General features: G+C 36.9%; 1 protein-coding gene across 1 annotated transcript; it reads left to right on the top strand.

Moving 5' to 3' along the window:
• The first annotated feature begins 1,128 nt into the window (after positions 1 to 1,128).
• Positions 1,129 to 14,171, top strand: anapc4 (anaphase promoting complex subunit 4). Its single transcript, XM_086281748.1, has 27 exons — positions 1,129 to 1,400; positions 2,794 to 2,909; positions 3,066 to 3,171; positions 3,253 to 3,385; positions 3,472 to 3,546; positions 3,634 to 3,660; positions 3,756 to 3,800; positions 3,890 to 3,974; positions 4,996 to 5,103; positions 5,197 to 5,432; positions 5,590 to 5,632; positions 8,111 to 8,187; positions 8,276 to 8,376; positions 8,458 to 8,509; positions 8,600 to 8,655; positions 8,787 to 8,833; positions 9,047 to 9,103; positions 9,183 to 9,239; positions 9,359 to 9,452; positions 9,581 to 9,678; positions 9,783 to 9,844; positions 9,927 to 9,965; positions 10,066 to 10,167; positions 10,247 to 10,324; positions 10,451 to 10,618; positions 12,895 to 13,018; positions 13,220 to 14,171. The coding sequence occupies exons 2-27, from the start codon at positions 2,802 to 2,804 to the stop codon at positions 13,463 to 13,465; spliced, it is 2,424 nt and encodes an 807-aa protein (XP_086137874.1). The 5' UTR covers positions 1,129 to 1,400; positions 2,794 to 2,801; the 3' UTR covers positions 13,466 to 14,171.
• The last annotated feature ends 27 nt before the right edge of the window (positions 14,172 to 14,198 follow it).

The following is a 14,198-nucleotide window of genomic DNA, read 5'->3' as shown; positions in this document are numbered from 1 at the left end:
ACTGGTTCTACTGCTGCACAAAAACAGACATGTTAAAACGTGCATAAGTGAATGTGCACAACACAAAACAGTTTCTTTGCAATGGATTCCTGAAGATTAAGAAAGGCTAAAACTCTTCAGTGTCAATTTAAAATGGCTTTGCACATCTGTCTGCTTTTTTAAGTGCTAAAACTGTTTGCTTCAGTCTTCAGTTGTTTTTAGACTCATTAAATTCAATCATTAAACAATACAGACATAAAATTTACAAGTCTCTGCTTTTTTTTAGTTGTTTTATAACAATACAGAAAGAGCCATGTGTTGCATATAACAATGACAATGACAATTATATATAGCACATTTCATTACATGAAAAGTCGACATGCTTAAAATAGAAAATGAAAAAATATTAATAACTATGTAGGTTTAAAGTGCCCTAAGGCAGTGAAAACAGCAAAGCAGAACAAAACAAAATGTAAAAGAAAAATGTAAAAAAACAAACAAACTTATAAATTGTAGGACTGTGTGAATAGAAAGGTTTTTACTGTGTTTTTGAATGTGCATACAAATTGGTCTCAAATCAGCGGGTAGCTTGTTCCAAAGAATAGGGACACAATAACTGGACCTACCTTTAGCATACTTAGATCTGATTCTAAGAACAGTTAAAAAGTCTAAATCTAATGACCTGAGAGGTAAAAAAAAAAATTGCATTGCAATAATCTAACCTACCTGATGTGAACACATGGACCAATTTCTCAGACTCAGCTTGTGATGGGAATTTTCTAACCTTAGATATATATTTTAGTTAAGGTAACCTTATTGATGTGATTGTCAAAACTGAGATCATTGTCCAAAATTATGCCAAGGTTCCTGACTTGCTCACTGTTTCAGAAAAACTGATGACAAATAAGAAGAAAGTTTTTGTTTTTGACTTTTTGGACAAACAACACGTATTTGTGTTTGTTCTAAAAACATTTGATAAATCCAGCATTCAATGTAATCGATGCAGCTCATTAGTTTGTACAAACATTTTAAATCATCAGAGGAGATAAATGAGAAGTACAACTTTGTGCCATCTGCACTTTTCCAGTTGTCATTTCAAGTTTCATTAAATTGCGTTTCTCTCTTAGTAAATTTGTCCCTTGCTTTCCGCCGTCGCTCCGCAATGATTGGTTAAAAGAAAAAAAATGGCGGCGTCCGCGTAGTTGTAAAAACATCGCGAAGCCGTATTAAAATTAAAATTTCGGCGGCGCAAGACAATTTGGAACTCACTGTGGCGTATTATGGTTATCATATTTCTCCGCTTGTAATGTCCTAAATCATAAAAAATATTATCCATGGCCTTCTTTCTGCATTAGCTTGCTAGCAAAACCGCTAGCATAATATCAGTGGAACAGAAAGATCTCATCTGTCAGCTTTAAACGGTAAGTGAAGCTTCAGTTTAGTTTAGATTTAGGTTGTGGATTAGGTTTAGATATTTTATTTATTTTTATTTTTTAATGCCTGGCTGTTTTTAACAGAGATCATAAGAAGTAACCTCATGAGGTTCAGGAACCTGTCAGAAAACTATAAAGAATCAGTCCGTATCAGTCAGTGAATCTGTTTATCTTAATCACTGCACTATAACAGTGGTGTTTAATACGATCTCCATAATCATATTAGAGGTCCACAGATACAGATTTGTGACAACTTAAAGAAAAGTTCTGAATCTTTTGACACTGTGTTTAAGGGGATCTTTTTTGGCGTATGAGATCATTTTACGGGCATGGTTTGGCTCCACTTGCCCTCTTTGGCCTGGGTGTTAAGCATAACTCCCAAGGAACAGTAGTGACCCACTGGATGCCGTTGCAGTGGGTAAAAAATTGCAGTTATGTCAGAAATTACTGCAGTTTTTCAAAATACTCTGCTTTACTTTTTTTTTTCCTTTAAAAAGTTCAAAGTATTTTTAGATTTAGTTTCAGTTTTTTTGAATCATAAAGACATTCAATTTTAAATTCAATTCAGTTTTAATCATATAGTGCCAAATCACAACAGCAGTTTCCTCAAGGTACTTTGATATGACACCCCAGTACAAGGGCCAGTTCAGTATTCAACTGAAAGTGGCGTGAGTGTTATGTAGTGGTTACCACATTTACCTTATTTTAAAGCTCCCTGGTAAGTGAGAGCGTTACATCTGGTGCAAAATCTGCCAAATCAAACTTGTGGATTCATCTTGTTTTCAAGGGAGAAAAGGGGGTCACCAAAAGTTAAAAGCTAGTGGTGTGAAGAGGCTAATCTCCCCTGCTACCTTTTCTCAAAGACCCCTAACTGTCTTCTCCCCGAAATACCTGTACAAAAACTTTGGTTCACTGCAGAAACTTTTTCTTTGGACAGTTACAATGAGTATGTTATCTGCAGGCTATATGTTTTATTTAATTTTTTAAATAAACTAAGATACCTGACTTTAGTTTTTCCTTCAACAACACTAATAATACAATTAAGTAGCTAAAAAAATTGAAGCTGTTAATTAATTAGGTTAATATACTTTTTGCAAATAACTGATTGATAGTAGTGTCTGATTTGTGAATTGTAATAATATTGTTGATCAGTATCACAGTGAAAAATTTATATTTTTTCAAGGGAGGTAATGAACATACTATTTGTTTCTGCTGTCCAATAAAGAGTTTGACTTAAGCACAGTAGTGTCATTCTTCAACAAAAGCTCAGCTGATTTTTTTGGCTTTGACACAAATAAAAGCAAAACTGTACAGAGAAAACGTTCACGAAACGCTTAACAAAAAGTGTGTTTTTCAAGTATTTTTATTAACATTTTTTCAGCCAACAAAATGCCTGCCTTCCGGCAAGTAGGAGAGAAGCAACTTCCTAACCCTGTACTGTGTATGGCATGGTCTCCAAAGAGGGATCTGATTGCTCTGGCCAACACAACTGGAGAGGTAATATTAAAACAATTATTCTGAAACACAGCTCAGTATTCTGTGTGTGTGTGTGTGTGTGTGTGTGTGTGTGTGTGTGTGTGTGTGTGTGTGTGTGTGTGTGTGTGTGTGTGTGCTTTTTAATACTTTAAATACTTGGCTTATGTTTTTCCATAGTTGCTGCTTCACCGCTTGGCTGGTTTCCAGCGTGTATGGACCCTACCACCCAGTGAGTATACTGGCAAGGAGATCACAGCGATTGCCTGGAGACCAGATGGCAAAAGTAAGGAGTGACTGTGCGCATCTTTTGCTTTTTTTAGTCATGTGTTTGATGGAATCATGATGTAATATATCCTCTCTTCAGTTTTGGCATTCAGTCTTGGAGACACTAAGCAGGTAGTCCTGTGTGATGTTGAGAAAGCAGAGATCCTCCATGTGTTTCCTATGCAAAGTCCTGTAACTTGCATGCACTGGATGGAGGTGATTGAGGAGAGCAGGTATGCATCGATTGAGGCTCAGGAACCAAGCCAATGGTGTGGAGGGTGTGTAGAATAATGAGAGTGATTGTTTTGATGTGTTTCAGTGCCCTCAGCTCTTTTTACAACTCTGAGGATGAATCCAAACTCTTTCTTCCCAAACTACCAACTCTCCCCAAGAGGTAACTGCAATATTAATGGCACATGCAATTATAAGAAAACAGCTCCTTGGATGAATTATTAATATTTGTCCAAACTTTTTTTTCCAGCTATAGTACAACTTCAAAGATCTTCAGGTGGGAAAACATTTTAATAAAATGAAGCTGTTATCCAATGTGTGATTTGATCATTCCTTGTAGCAGCTGAGTCTATTTTTCTATCTCTTTCACAGTGAGGAAAAATCTGATGAGATACTTAAACTCCTGGGGGAAGTCCGGTAAATAATCAGTACATGAACAAACAGTTGTATCTCAAATGCACTGTGCTTTGTAAATGATTTCACCACCTTATGTTGTTTCCATGCAGGCTGAACATACTTGTTCTGGGAGGAAATGCAAGCTTTGTGGAGCTTTATGCCTATGGCATGTACAGGATTGCCACGCTGGAAGGGGTAAGGCTTTTTTTGCTTGTTTGCTTGTAAATCTACTTTACACTGATGACATTTTCATTAAGTGGCTTCCAAGTGAAGGAAGACCAAAGGACGCTTTTCAAAATGTCTTTTTATTTTGAGTTTAATAAGAATGTTATGATATCAGCAATAATCAGATATTGTGACAGCCCTAAATGATATAGATGTAGAGCTGTGCTAAGCATGCTAATCTGGTAAAAGCTATAAGTACATCAGATGGAGTTTATTTTTTTGTTCATGATCCAGTTCTGATAAAGTGAGCAGGCCTGTGAGTTGCTTTTGATATTCTGCCTTGCCAAAGAAAATCCAGAAGAGAAACTGTAGATCTGAAGGACTGTTACACCCCCTAAATGTAAGCGTATGTTATTGCAGCACCAGCAGCTCATATAATGTAAACATCAGCTGTGTGAGAAATGTAACGAAACAGAAAGAAATGTACTATTAAGCCTATATGCAATGCAGAAAATTGGTTTTGCCACATTATTAGCACAAGAGCTCCAAAGTGGTATGGATAGAGGTAAACCCTGTCTTCCTCACTGGGCAGGTATTAGCCACCAGAATTAACAATTTAACATCAGACTTCATGTCAAAAGCAAACTATTTTAGGACCGCTTCCCTTTAAGCCAACTTTCTACTGATTAGTGGACACTCATAAACAGACAGTGTGAACTATGCTCACAGCTCAGAACCAGGGCTTTGTGTCTGGGGTGACCATATTTCAGACATTGCCTCTCTTTGACATCATAAAGAGCCACAAATAAAAAGAAGACTGTCTGAAATGGACTATTAAAACCATGCTGACCTTATTATTTAAAACTTTGGCCTTATTTAGTATGGGCATCTACCATTACCAGTAGCTATGTGACAGAAAATGAGGGAAAGAATCCCCTATGGTCCACTTTAAATGGTGAAACAATAAATCCCACAAATTACTATCTAAATTGCACAAAAATAATATTGATTAAACTTTTGCTGCTTTTGTTGCCGTAACAACACCCTGCAGGTTTTGGGAACGTGCCGGAGCCTGAGTCTGTCCAGTGATCTTAAGTCTCTGTCTGTCATCACAGAAGTCAGATCTGCTGACGACAACCCAGAGATCTGCTATGTTCAGGTGAGACGGATTGTTTGACTTCGCTTTTCCATTTTCTGACATCCTCTCTGCTTTTACCTAAATTTCTCTTAAACCGATGTCTTCTTCTTCTAGCTGGACACAGGGTTGTTGTCAGATTGCCTGCCTGAGGTCACCAGGATGGCACGCAAGTTCACCCACATCTCCACCCTACTGCAATACCTGCACCTCTCACTTACCTGTATGTGTGAGGCGTGGGAAGACATCCTCATGCAGATGGATCTTCGACTCACTAAGTTTGTGCAGGAAAAGAACACAAGCACTCAAGTTCAAGATGAGTTTCTGGAGCTTCTACTGTGGGGGCAGTCCAGGTGGGACAGAATTACGTTTTTTTTCTGCTGTTTGGATTTGCAATGTCTAGAGTGTCCTGTAGATGGTAGCAACACATCTTGAGCTGCTAACTCAGCGTGTTGTTCTGCAGCAGTTTGAGGTAAATCATGCCAGACTGCTCTCTTTTTTTACTTGCAGCCCTGAACTGCAGGCTCTTCTCATGAACCAGCTGACAGTCAAGGTGAGGCTACAGTCCCTTTTCTTCATGGACTCTTCTGCTAATGTGGCAGCACATAAATGTGTCTTTTCCTATATTAGTTTCTATTCCTATTAGTTAGTAACTTTTTTAGCATTTTAGTAACAAAACTGTGAATGTGTCTCATTATATATACATTAAATGGTCTGAACAACACAAATTTCTGCATTTCAGTTCATATACTGGCATACATAAGTGATACTGGGTAAACTTTCAGTTTACCTCTGTACCTTGCTCCGTCTCAGCTCCAACACTCCTTCAAACAGTTGCTTTTTGCCATAATTTTCCCTCTGTGGACTTTGGACATGGAAAACTTTGAAGGAGCCAAACTTAAATACACTTTCAGTTGTGGTCAGAAGTATACATGGGGATGAATGTCATGGTAATTTTTGACTTTTAATGATTTCTTTGCACTGTTCTTTTTCCAGTGAGGAATGATTGGAAAGCATACGTCTTTAATGACTTAAAAAAAAACAAAAATCGGGTGTAAAATTTATTTTAGGTTTTCACACAGGGTCAAAATACATACAGACTCACATAGGCATATTCACTTAACTCTTAATAAGTGATGCTGAATATTCTATAATGTATTTTAACTTGAGGTTTATTAACCTCTTCTCAGCTATAACAGATGAAACTGTTATAGCTGCAAAGGATGGGCCGATATCATGTTATGCCCTGTAGGTATGGCCATATGCATGTCAAGGCAGATGAATTAATACTTTTGGCAGTACAGTATAAATAAAATAAAATTTTATTTATATAGTGCTAAATCACAGCAGCAGTCTTCTTGAGGCGCTTAATATTTCTCTGTATACAATACAGGGAAAACCCCCCTATGAGTAAGCACTTGGCGACAGTGGTAAGGAAAAACTCCCGTTTAACAGGAACACTACCTTCCAATTCTTCAGCTTCACCTAAAATCAACAGCTAGATGGTTGAAACTTGGGCAAAGTTGGGTGGTCCAGTAGGACAATGACCCCAAATACACATCAGAACTGGTTTTGAAATGGATAAAGCAGGCTTCTTCTGAAATGGCCTTCCACAAGCTCTGACCTGTGGAAAATCTGTGGACCTGCCAGGAACCCAACCAATTTAAAACGAACTGAACCAATTCTGACAAGAAGAGTTAAATCTCTAAAGTTGAATCTTTCCATTTCAGAAATATCCTTTTACAATGGCCAGCCACTCCCCAACGACTGGTATTATCCAGCCTTGTCCTTATTGTTTGTGTTACTGGGTTACCAGATTTTCTCATCTGGTCTTGCACAAATTTTCTTTTTGGAGTGAAAAATAAATTTCATCCTCCATTAAAAAAAAATTGTCTCCACTGAGCAGATCTGTAGGTGCTGGCACTTGTTTTACACATATTTAACCAATCTGTTTCCATCATTGTAATATTTGCTTCCATCAGATCTTAATGTATCATAGCATGTGTCTTAAGGGATTGCAAGCTGATTCTTGTTTTTTAAAGTTGTTAAAGATGTATGCCGTGTAATTACTCCACCCTGGAAAAAGAACAGTTCAGAGAAATCATTAAAGTCCTAAATTACCATGACATTCATGCCCATGATAAGCGTGTGAGTGCAAGCATCCCGGGGAACATATTGTTTTTCTTGAGAAGCCTGGGTTATTTGTGTATTGTATGCTATCTTGTTTATCTGTTGCACTTTAAATATGTCAATTGTGCATGGCCCCTGCAATGAGCAGTGCCATGTTACTTCCTGGTTAAATAAAGATAAATAAACAAATAAACCTAACACACAGACCTACCTAAACTCAGCTTTGCCATACATTTATGGTAAAGACAGTTTAGATTAAACTCTAGTGTTATTTTAGTTTTTTGCATCCAGCTGTTTCTAGAAGTCTTTCTCCTGAGCTTATAACAAAGCTGAAGTGTCACACAGCAGCAGTGTCTATTCAGAAGTGAAAGAATCATGCATTCTTTTACTTATCTGACACAACTCCCATGGCTTAAATAAATAACAAATCATTCCTAACATGGAGAAGGGATGTAACAGCAAATAACATTGTGTATATCACTGTCTGAGTCACACTCTAAGCACTATAATAAGCTGCCATGCTGTAGCTCATGTCTAATAAGCAAATTAAGTGTGTATCTGTATAGGCTGTGACATCTGTAATTTTTATAATAACCTACTACTGAAACTCTGACATGGTTAGATGTCACTTTCAGTACTCTCACAACTCATAGGATAGGTGTGAGTACTGTGTGCCATTCTCTCAGTGCTGTGAAATTATCCAAATCAAGGCTTCAGGTAAATTATGTAAAAAGGGGCTTTTTGTCCAGTTGGCAGAATACCGTCACCTTAACATATTGATGAAGCCAGCAATGTTTTGTCTCCAATGTCTAAAAACGGCTTAAGAAGCATTAAGGTATACGAGTTTGTGAGAAGTTGAAAATGATGGGGTTTTTTTATTTAAAATTAATTTCTATTACAGGGATTGAAGAAGCTTGGACAGTCCATTGAGTCTTCCTATTCCAGCATCCAGAAGCTAGTAATAAGCCACCTGCAGAGGTATTTTGTCTTTTACTTTTCATCATGGCTGCCCTACCCTTTGACTGGTTGTCATTTTAAATCTGTCGCTCTCTTTTGCTGGCTGCAGTGGCTCAGAGGCTCTGTTATATCACCTCAGTGAGGTGAAAGGAATGGCCCTGTGGAAACAAAAGTTTGAGCCCCTCGGCTTGGATGCAGCAGCTATAGAAGGTGCATTTCAGGACATGCACAATGATTTAAAACAGGTTTTTTATGTCAGTAGTCACATGTGTGTATTTTATTTTATTTTAGGCGCTATCACAGCAGTTGGATCCTTTTCCCTGAAAGCAAATGAACTTCTGCAGTAAGTTCAGGACCGTAATTGAGTAATGCACATGTTTTTTTAGAATTAGTGCTTCTGTTTTCAAGTATAATAACTTTTTTTGCCATTTAGGGTGATTGACAAGAGTATGAAAAACTTTAAGGCCTTTTTCCGTTGGCTGTATGTAGGTAAGAAATAAAAAAAAAAAAAAAGAATTGTTGATCTTGAAACATTTAAAATAATTATTGTGCATGTATGGTCTTATTTATAGATTTGAAATTACTGTTTATATGCTCACACACTTTTTGCTTTCCCACAGCAATGCTCAGAATGTGTGAGGAGCATGTGCCACCAGAACTCAATAAGGTGAGCTTTATTTTTTTATTTATTAAATGTTTACTAGAAGCAGTTAACAAACCGTTCCTCCTGTTCAATGTATGGTAATCTACATCCCAGCAAATTAATTGCACAAATTGACATAAGGAAAATAATGTTAGAAATAATGTTATTTTGATTTAAGTGTTCATGGGATTATTTTAACATCCATTATTTATCTAAACATGTTGTTTAACTCCTTAGATGACTCAGAAGGACATTGCCTTTGTTGCTGACTTCTTGTCTGAGCATTTTAGTGAGGTGAGCTCAGCATAATATCAGAAACATGCTAATAAGTTTAAAGACTTTTTTAACTTTTTAATTTAATGTGGTTTAACAGAATGAGGAACTCTTCGGTCGTAAAGGGAAGTACTTCAACGTAGAACGAGTAGGACAGGTAAATGGTTTTGTACTGTTTATCTTTAGCTGGTCTTTTTTTGTTTGTTTATTTGTTTGTTTTTAATGGAACTCCTGCTTGACCGCATAGTGGTTTGTCTTTCCTAATAACATTTACAGTACCTGAAGGACGAAGATGAGGACCTTGTGTCTCCACCCAACACAAAGGGGAACCAGTGGTTGAAGTTTTTACAGGACAGCACACACCTGAAAGGTGAATTATCACCTTTGTGCGTTTCGGAGTTGGGTTAAATTCTTTGTTTTGCGTGAAACTACTTAAATGTTGATTGTACTCAAAATACCTGTTAGTTACCTGATTAAATGTTTCATTGGTTTATTTAGGGAGCCCTTTGCTGTTTCCTTCATATCCCCAAAAGTCTTTGCACTTTGTCAAGAGGATGATGGAGAATGTGATTGAGGATTGTCTACAGAAACCCGCAGTAAGTTTTGTGCACTGTAGATTTCTGCAGTCATTCAAAATATAAGGCTGGCTGGCAATGTTGTGTCCTCTCTCCTCTTAATTGTTTTGTTTCTTTGTGTGTAGGAAGTAATTGGAAAGTCGGTAAAACAAGCCATCTTTTTGCCCTTGTACAACGTGCCAGAGAGGTATAATCTTATGTGTAAAATCTGTTGTATTTTAAATATAAGCCATACACTGAGACTAAATTTGTATTTACCTGTTTTTTAGCTCCGAAAACACTCCTCGGCTTTTTGAACTTCCATCTTTGTATGTAAAACACAAACATCATGCAGTTTTTTTTGTTTTTTTTTTATCTGTAAAAGCAAGATGGGGTTTTAATTAATGTTATTCATTTGTCAACCTATAGGTGGAATGACAAAAAGGCCAAAATGCATTATGTTGTGTTTTGCATGCCAGAGATTTCACCCAACAAACTCTACCTGTTACGCAGAGGAACTGACCCAAACAGGTACATTTCTGTAATTCAGTAAGTACTTTTTAGATATTTGCTTTTCATTTCTAACCTCATTTGTTTTATATTTTTGCAGACCTATCCCAAACAGCGTCATGTCGATTAATCTCACCCATCACCTTGACAGTGGGGATGATGGAAATGCTGCAGACCAGTGAGTCACGTTTATGTTGTTCCTTTACTGTATTAACAGATATAAATGCAAAGAAATGTGTTTATGTGAAAGGTGTTTATGCAAGGCCAAAAGATTTTAAGGTGTGTTTTTTTTTTTTTTTGTCAGGTCTCATTATTTTTACAGCTACCTGGATGCTCGTTTTTATGACGATGAAATGCTAACTGTGGTCTTACAAGGATCTGAAGAACTCAACGCCATGCGTGTCCTTGCTCAAATTCCAATTTCTTCCAGCTTAAGCTGTGAGACAGAATTCAACTGGGAGCCAAACCTGAGGTTTGTGTTTACGAATTTTTTTTGATTTATCTTCATTTAATAATTATAAATCTTTTTCTGACATTTAAAAAAAAAATGCAGATACACAGGTACATGACACATACATCATCAACGCAAACACTCTAGGAACACCAGCGAGTCCCATCCAGGTGCAGTCTGTAGGTTGATTACCTTTTTCTTGCATCCCAAATTAGAACTTGAACGGCCCACCTCAAATATAAAACACCCTACTTTTATTTGAAGTAAGGAATAAGTGGATTTGTAATTTTGTTACTGTTTGCTCTACAAAAGTAGTACCAACATTCCTTTTTGAACATTGCCTGGACAGCCTTCCATTGTTTTACTTTTATTAAATCAATTTTTAGATTACATATTTTCGCACACCAAAACTGAAGCACTGAACAAACTTCTTGGTCTATAGTAGGGCTGCTCGATTATGGCAAAAATGATAATCACGATTATTTTTACTGAAATTGAGATCTCGATTATTTGACGATATTTATTTAACCCTTTAAGACCTACTATAGAACCAAGTCCGCCAGAGATTATATATTTTTTTTTACATGTTGTAGTGCCATTTGTGGGAGCATTTCAAGTTGCTATACAACTGTTATAGCCCATATTTTAATAATATGTATGCATTAAGTCCATAGTAACTACATTAATTGCAAAAAAGTGCAATAAACTACAAAAAAATTGAAAATCGTTTTTGTTTTTTTTACATATATTTCTACTTGGAGAAATTTAAGAGGTTTATCCCTCAAAACTTTAAATACAAAAAAGTTGCACAAAATAGTTTACAACAACAGGAAACTTATTTTGAGTGTCTTCATAGTTTTATTTTGGAGATACACCAATTTTTATACACTGCAGGAAAAAAAAAAAACAATCCTATGATGCAAATTTGCAAAGAAAACAGCAGGTGCATCAAAATAAACTATTTCCAGCAGTGAAGTTTGAGTTCTAAGCATCCCAGCAACTATTCAGAAAAGTCAAACATGACCAGTATAGGCTTTTAAGGCCTACAAGTAAAAAACTACATTTCCGCGAAAATGACGTCACTTCCGGTTTCGGCCAGGAAATGGCGGACATGTGATAGTTCGCGCTGACATCTGTTTCAATGTGGGAAGTGTTACGAACAGCTGATCAGATCGGCAAAGCGTGTTTCTGGAATATTATGTTTTTGTTCCTGCAAGCGCTTTTTATGCAATTTTTGCAAAGCTATATGTGGAAGGAAACCGTGACCGAGAGCTGATGGCATCAGATGTAAGTACAACTCCTCCGGATTCATATGCAAAACAAATTATTGCACTAGCTTACACGGTTCAGGTTCTACAGGGATTTAAAAATAGTTACACAACACAGAGCGTGCTGCTCTGACCGGCTTTAAAGGGTTAACAATGACTTTAAAAAATAATATAAAATAGTGTGCAACACCACTGAAGTTTTTTTTACCTCTCTTTTCAACCAACGGCAGTCACTCTTCTCTCCAAATAACTTCTGCTTAGCTTTCCGAGCTTCCCTCGGATCCTCTTAATCAGCGGTCTTATACCTTTTTTGCGCCATGGACCGGTTTATGCCCGACAATATTTTCACAGACCGGCCTTTAAGGTGTCGCGGATAAATTAGGGAGGGGCTAATAATCAGCTCAGTCATTTTTAATGATCGTTGAAAGCCCAGATCGTAATCGTGATTAAAATTCGATTAATTGAGCAGCCCTAGTCTATAGCACATAACAAGCCACGATATTATTAAGATAACCCATGAAAATGCTCTAAAAATTACCAACAAGTACACACATAGTGAAGCGGTCCAGTTTCTTGACCAACAAAGCAGAGCTGAGGCATGTGAGACACTGATCAGCTCCTGCTGTTTTTTTGTCAGGACACTTGTCGAAGTTGCCGTACCTGTAACGCCACGAATCTATGAATGACTCATAAACAAAAATTCTCCCCACGCCCCGGAAATTGTCCAGTGCTCATAGTTTGATAATCACATTGCTCTCAAACCATAACCAATGACATAGCATTGCTGGTAGTCACAACCATGTTTGTTGTGTTTATCTAATTAAACCACCAATTTTAAGGTGCTGAACCTCAAAAGTGTATACATATATTATATCACTTATAAACTACTCGCATATTCACAGATTATTAAGTACTATTTTATTAAATCTTTTGGAAGTACTTAAATGTAAATGTAGTTGGTTTATGACATGTTGTAAAGCTAAAACTTTAACTTTAAAGTGCACATCTAACCTTGGCATATATTTACAGGCTGGACCAACAGAGCAGTTCCATCCCGTCCCAAGGCCTGGTGTTGGGTAATCAGTGGCGTGAACTGGAAAACATGAAAGCCCAGTTTGTAGCTGTTAATGGAATCCGCAAAGTGGCCTGTGTGGTAAGAATTCACATTATATTTAGTTTATGTGGATTTTGTTTCACGATATCATGAGTCATCTGCACTGCTGTGTTTTTCAGTGATCAGTCTAATGTCGTTTAAGCCATTTTCAGTCTTCTCATGTTTCTCCGGCAGTGGGGGAATTCCAGTGAATGAATATTGTGGACTGTGGCCAAACATTTACTTTTTCTTTCCCGACAGCTAAGTACCAATCTGAGGCACATACGTGTTTTTGAGATGGATGTGGAAGATGAGGATGAGGAGGGAGCTGACTCACAAAATGCCAGTGCTGATCAGGAAGGACTGGAAGCTACCATGAGCAGCCAGGGACAAGGAGAGGAGGAGAATTTGGAGGCTGAAGGTGGGGCTGGAGAGCAGGAAGAGGGAGAAGGTGTTTTTCAAAAATCTAAGGAGCACCTGGAATCAGAAGAGGCCCTGGATAGCTGAGAAGCTATCTCCAATAAATTAATCTACAGCTTTCTTTTTTGTTACTTACATTTTGCTGTTATTGTTGTAGTTTTTCACAGCATTTGTAAAAAATAAATAAATGAAGATGTAAAAATAAAGCTACATTCTCATGTTTGCTTTATCTTGACTAGTATTTTTTTAATGGGGTCCCACAGGAAGGGACCCACAGCGAGCATTATTTAAAAATATTTGGATCCTTTTTTTACATAAAGTTCTCAATTATACCTTAATAATAATACTTTAAAAGTTTTGTCATCAGATTATCAGAAGATGAAGGCTAGTATTTAATTTTACACTGCTATGTAAAAGTCTTTAACAATCCCTTGTAAGACCTTGTAATTTTTTGATTTTTAGTAATTTACAAATTGAGCAAAAGTTCTGAAGGCCTTTTTCTTTGAATGAAAAAGCAGCCAATGTCCAAGCATTTAATCTGTTCCCATTTATTAACTGATACTGTGAAAAAGGCAAAAAAAAAAAAAAAGACTGTTTAACGAGCATAAAATGTAAATTTATCTTGGCATAGTGTGCAGCATGTCCTTAAAAAAATCTGAGGATACTCCATAATTGGAGGGTAACAGAAGCAGCAGGCCTACAAAGCGATCTACATCTGATCAGCAAGTTAATTTTTTTTTTCAGAATTATTAGATATTTGAACTCTGTATCCCAGTAGTTATAAATGTATAAGACTGTACCCAGGCGGTTAGTTGTAAAT

This window comes from Aulonocara sp. 'chitande type north' Nkhata Bay, linkage group LG23 (genome assembly GCF_057382095.1).
Source record: "Aulonocara sp. 'chitande type north' Nkhata Bay isolate Kocher_YH1m ecotype deep benthic linkage group LG23, A_spYH_male_GT1.1, whole genome shotgun sequence".
Lineage (NCBI taxonomy): Eukaryota > Metazoa > Chordata > Actinopteri > Cichliformes > Cichlidae > Aulonocara > Aulonocara sp. 'chitande type north' Nkhata Bay.
The sequence above is the reverse complement of the archived record's forward strand: the minus strand, read 5'-3'. Positions and strand labels throughout refer to the sequence as shown.

Coding starts and splice junctions, on each gene's coding strand:
- anapc4 (XM_086281748.1), top strand. CDS start 2,802: ATGCCTGCCTTCCGGCAAGTAGGAGAGAAGCAACTTCCTAACCCTGTA. Junction 8,656..8,786: donor TTTCCGTTGGCTGTATGTAG/GTAAGAAATAAA, acceptor GCTTTCCCACAG/CAATGCTCAGAATGTGTGAG. Junction 10,325..10,450: donor GATGGAAATGCTGCAGACCA/GTGAGTCACGTT, acceptor TTTTTTTGTCAG/GTCTCATTATTTTTACAGCT.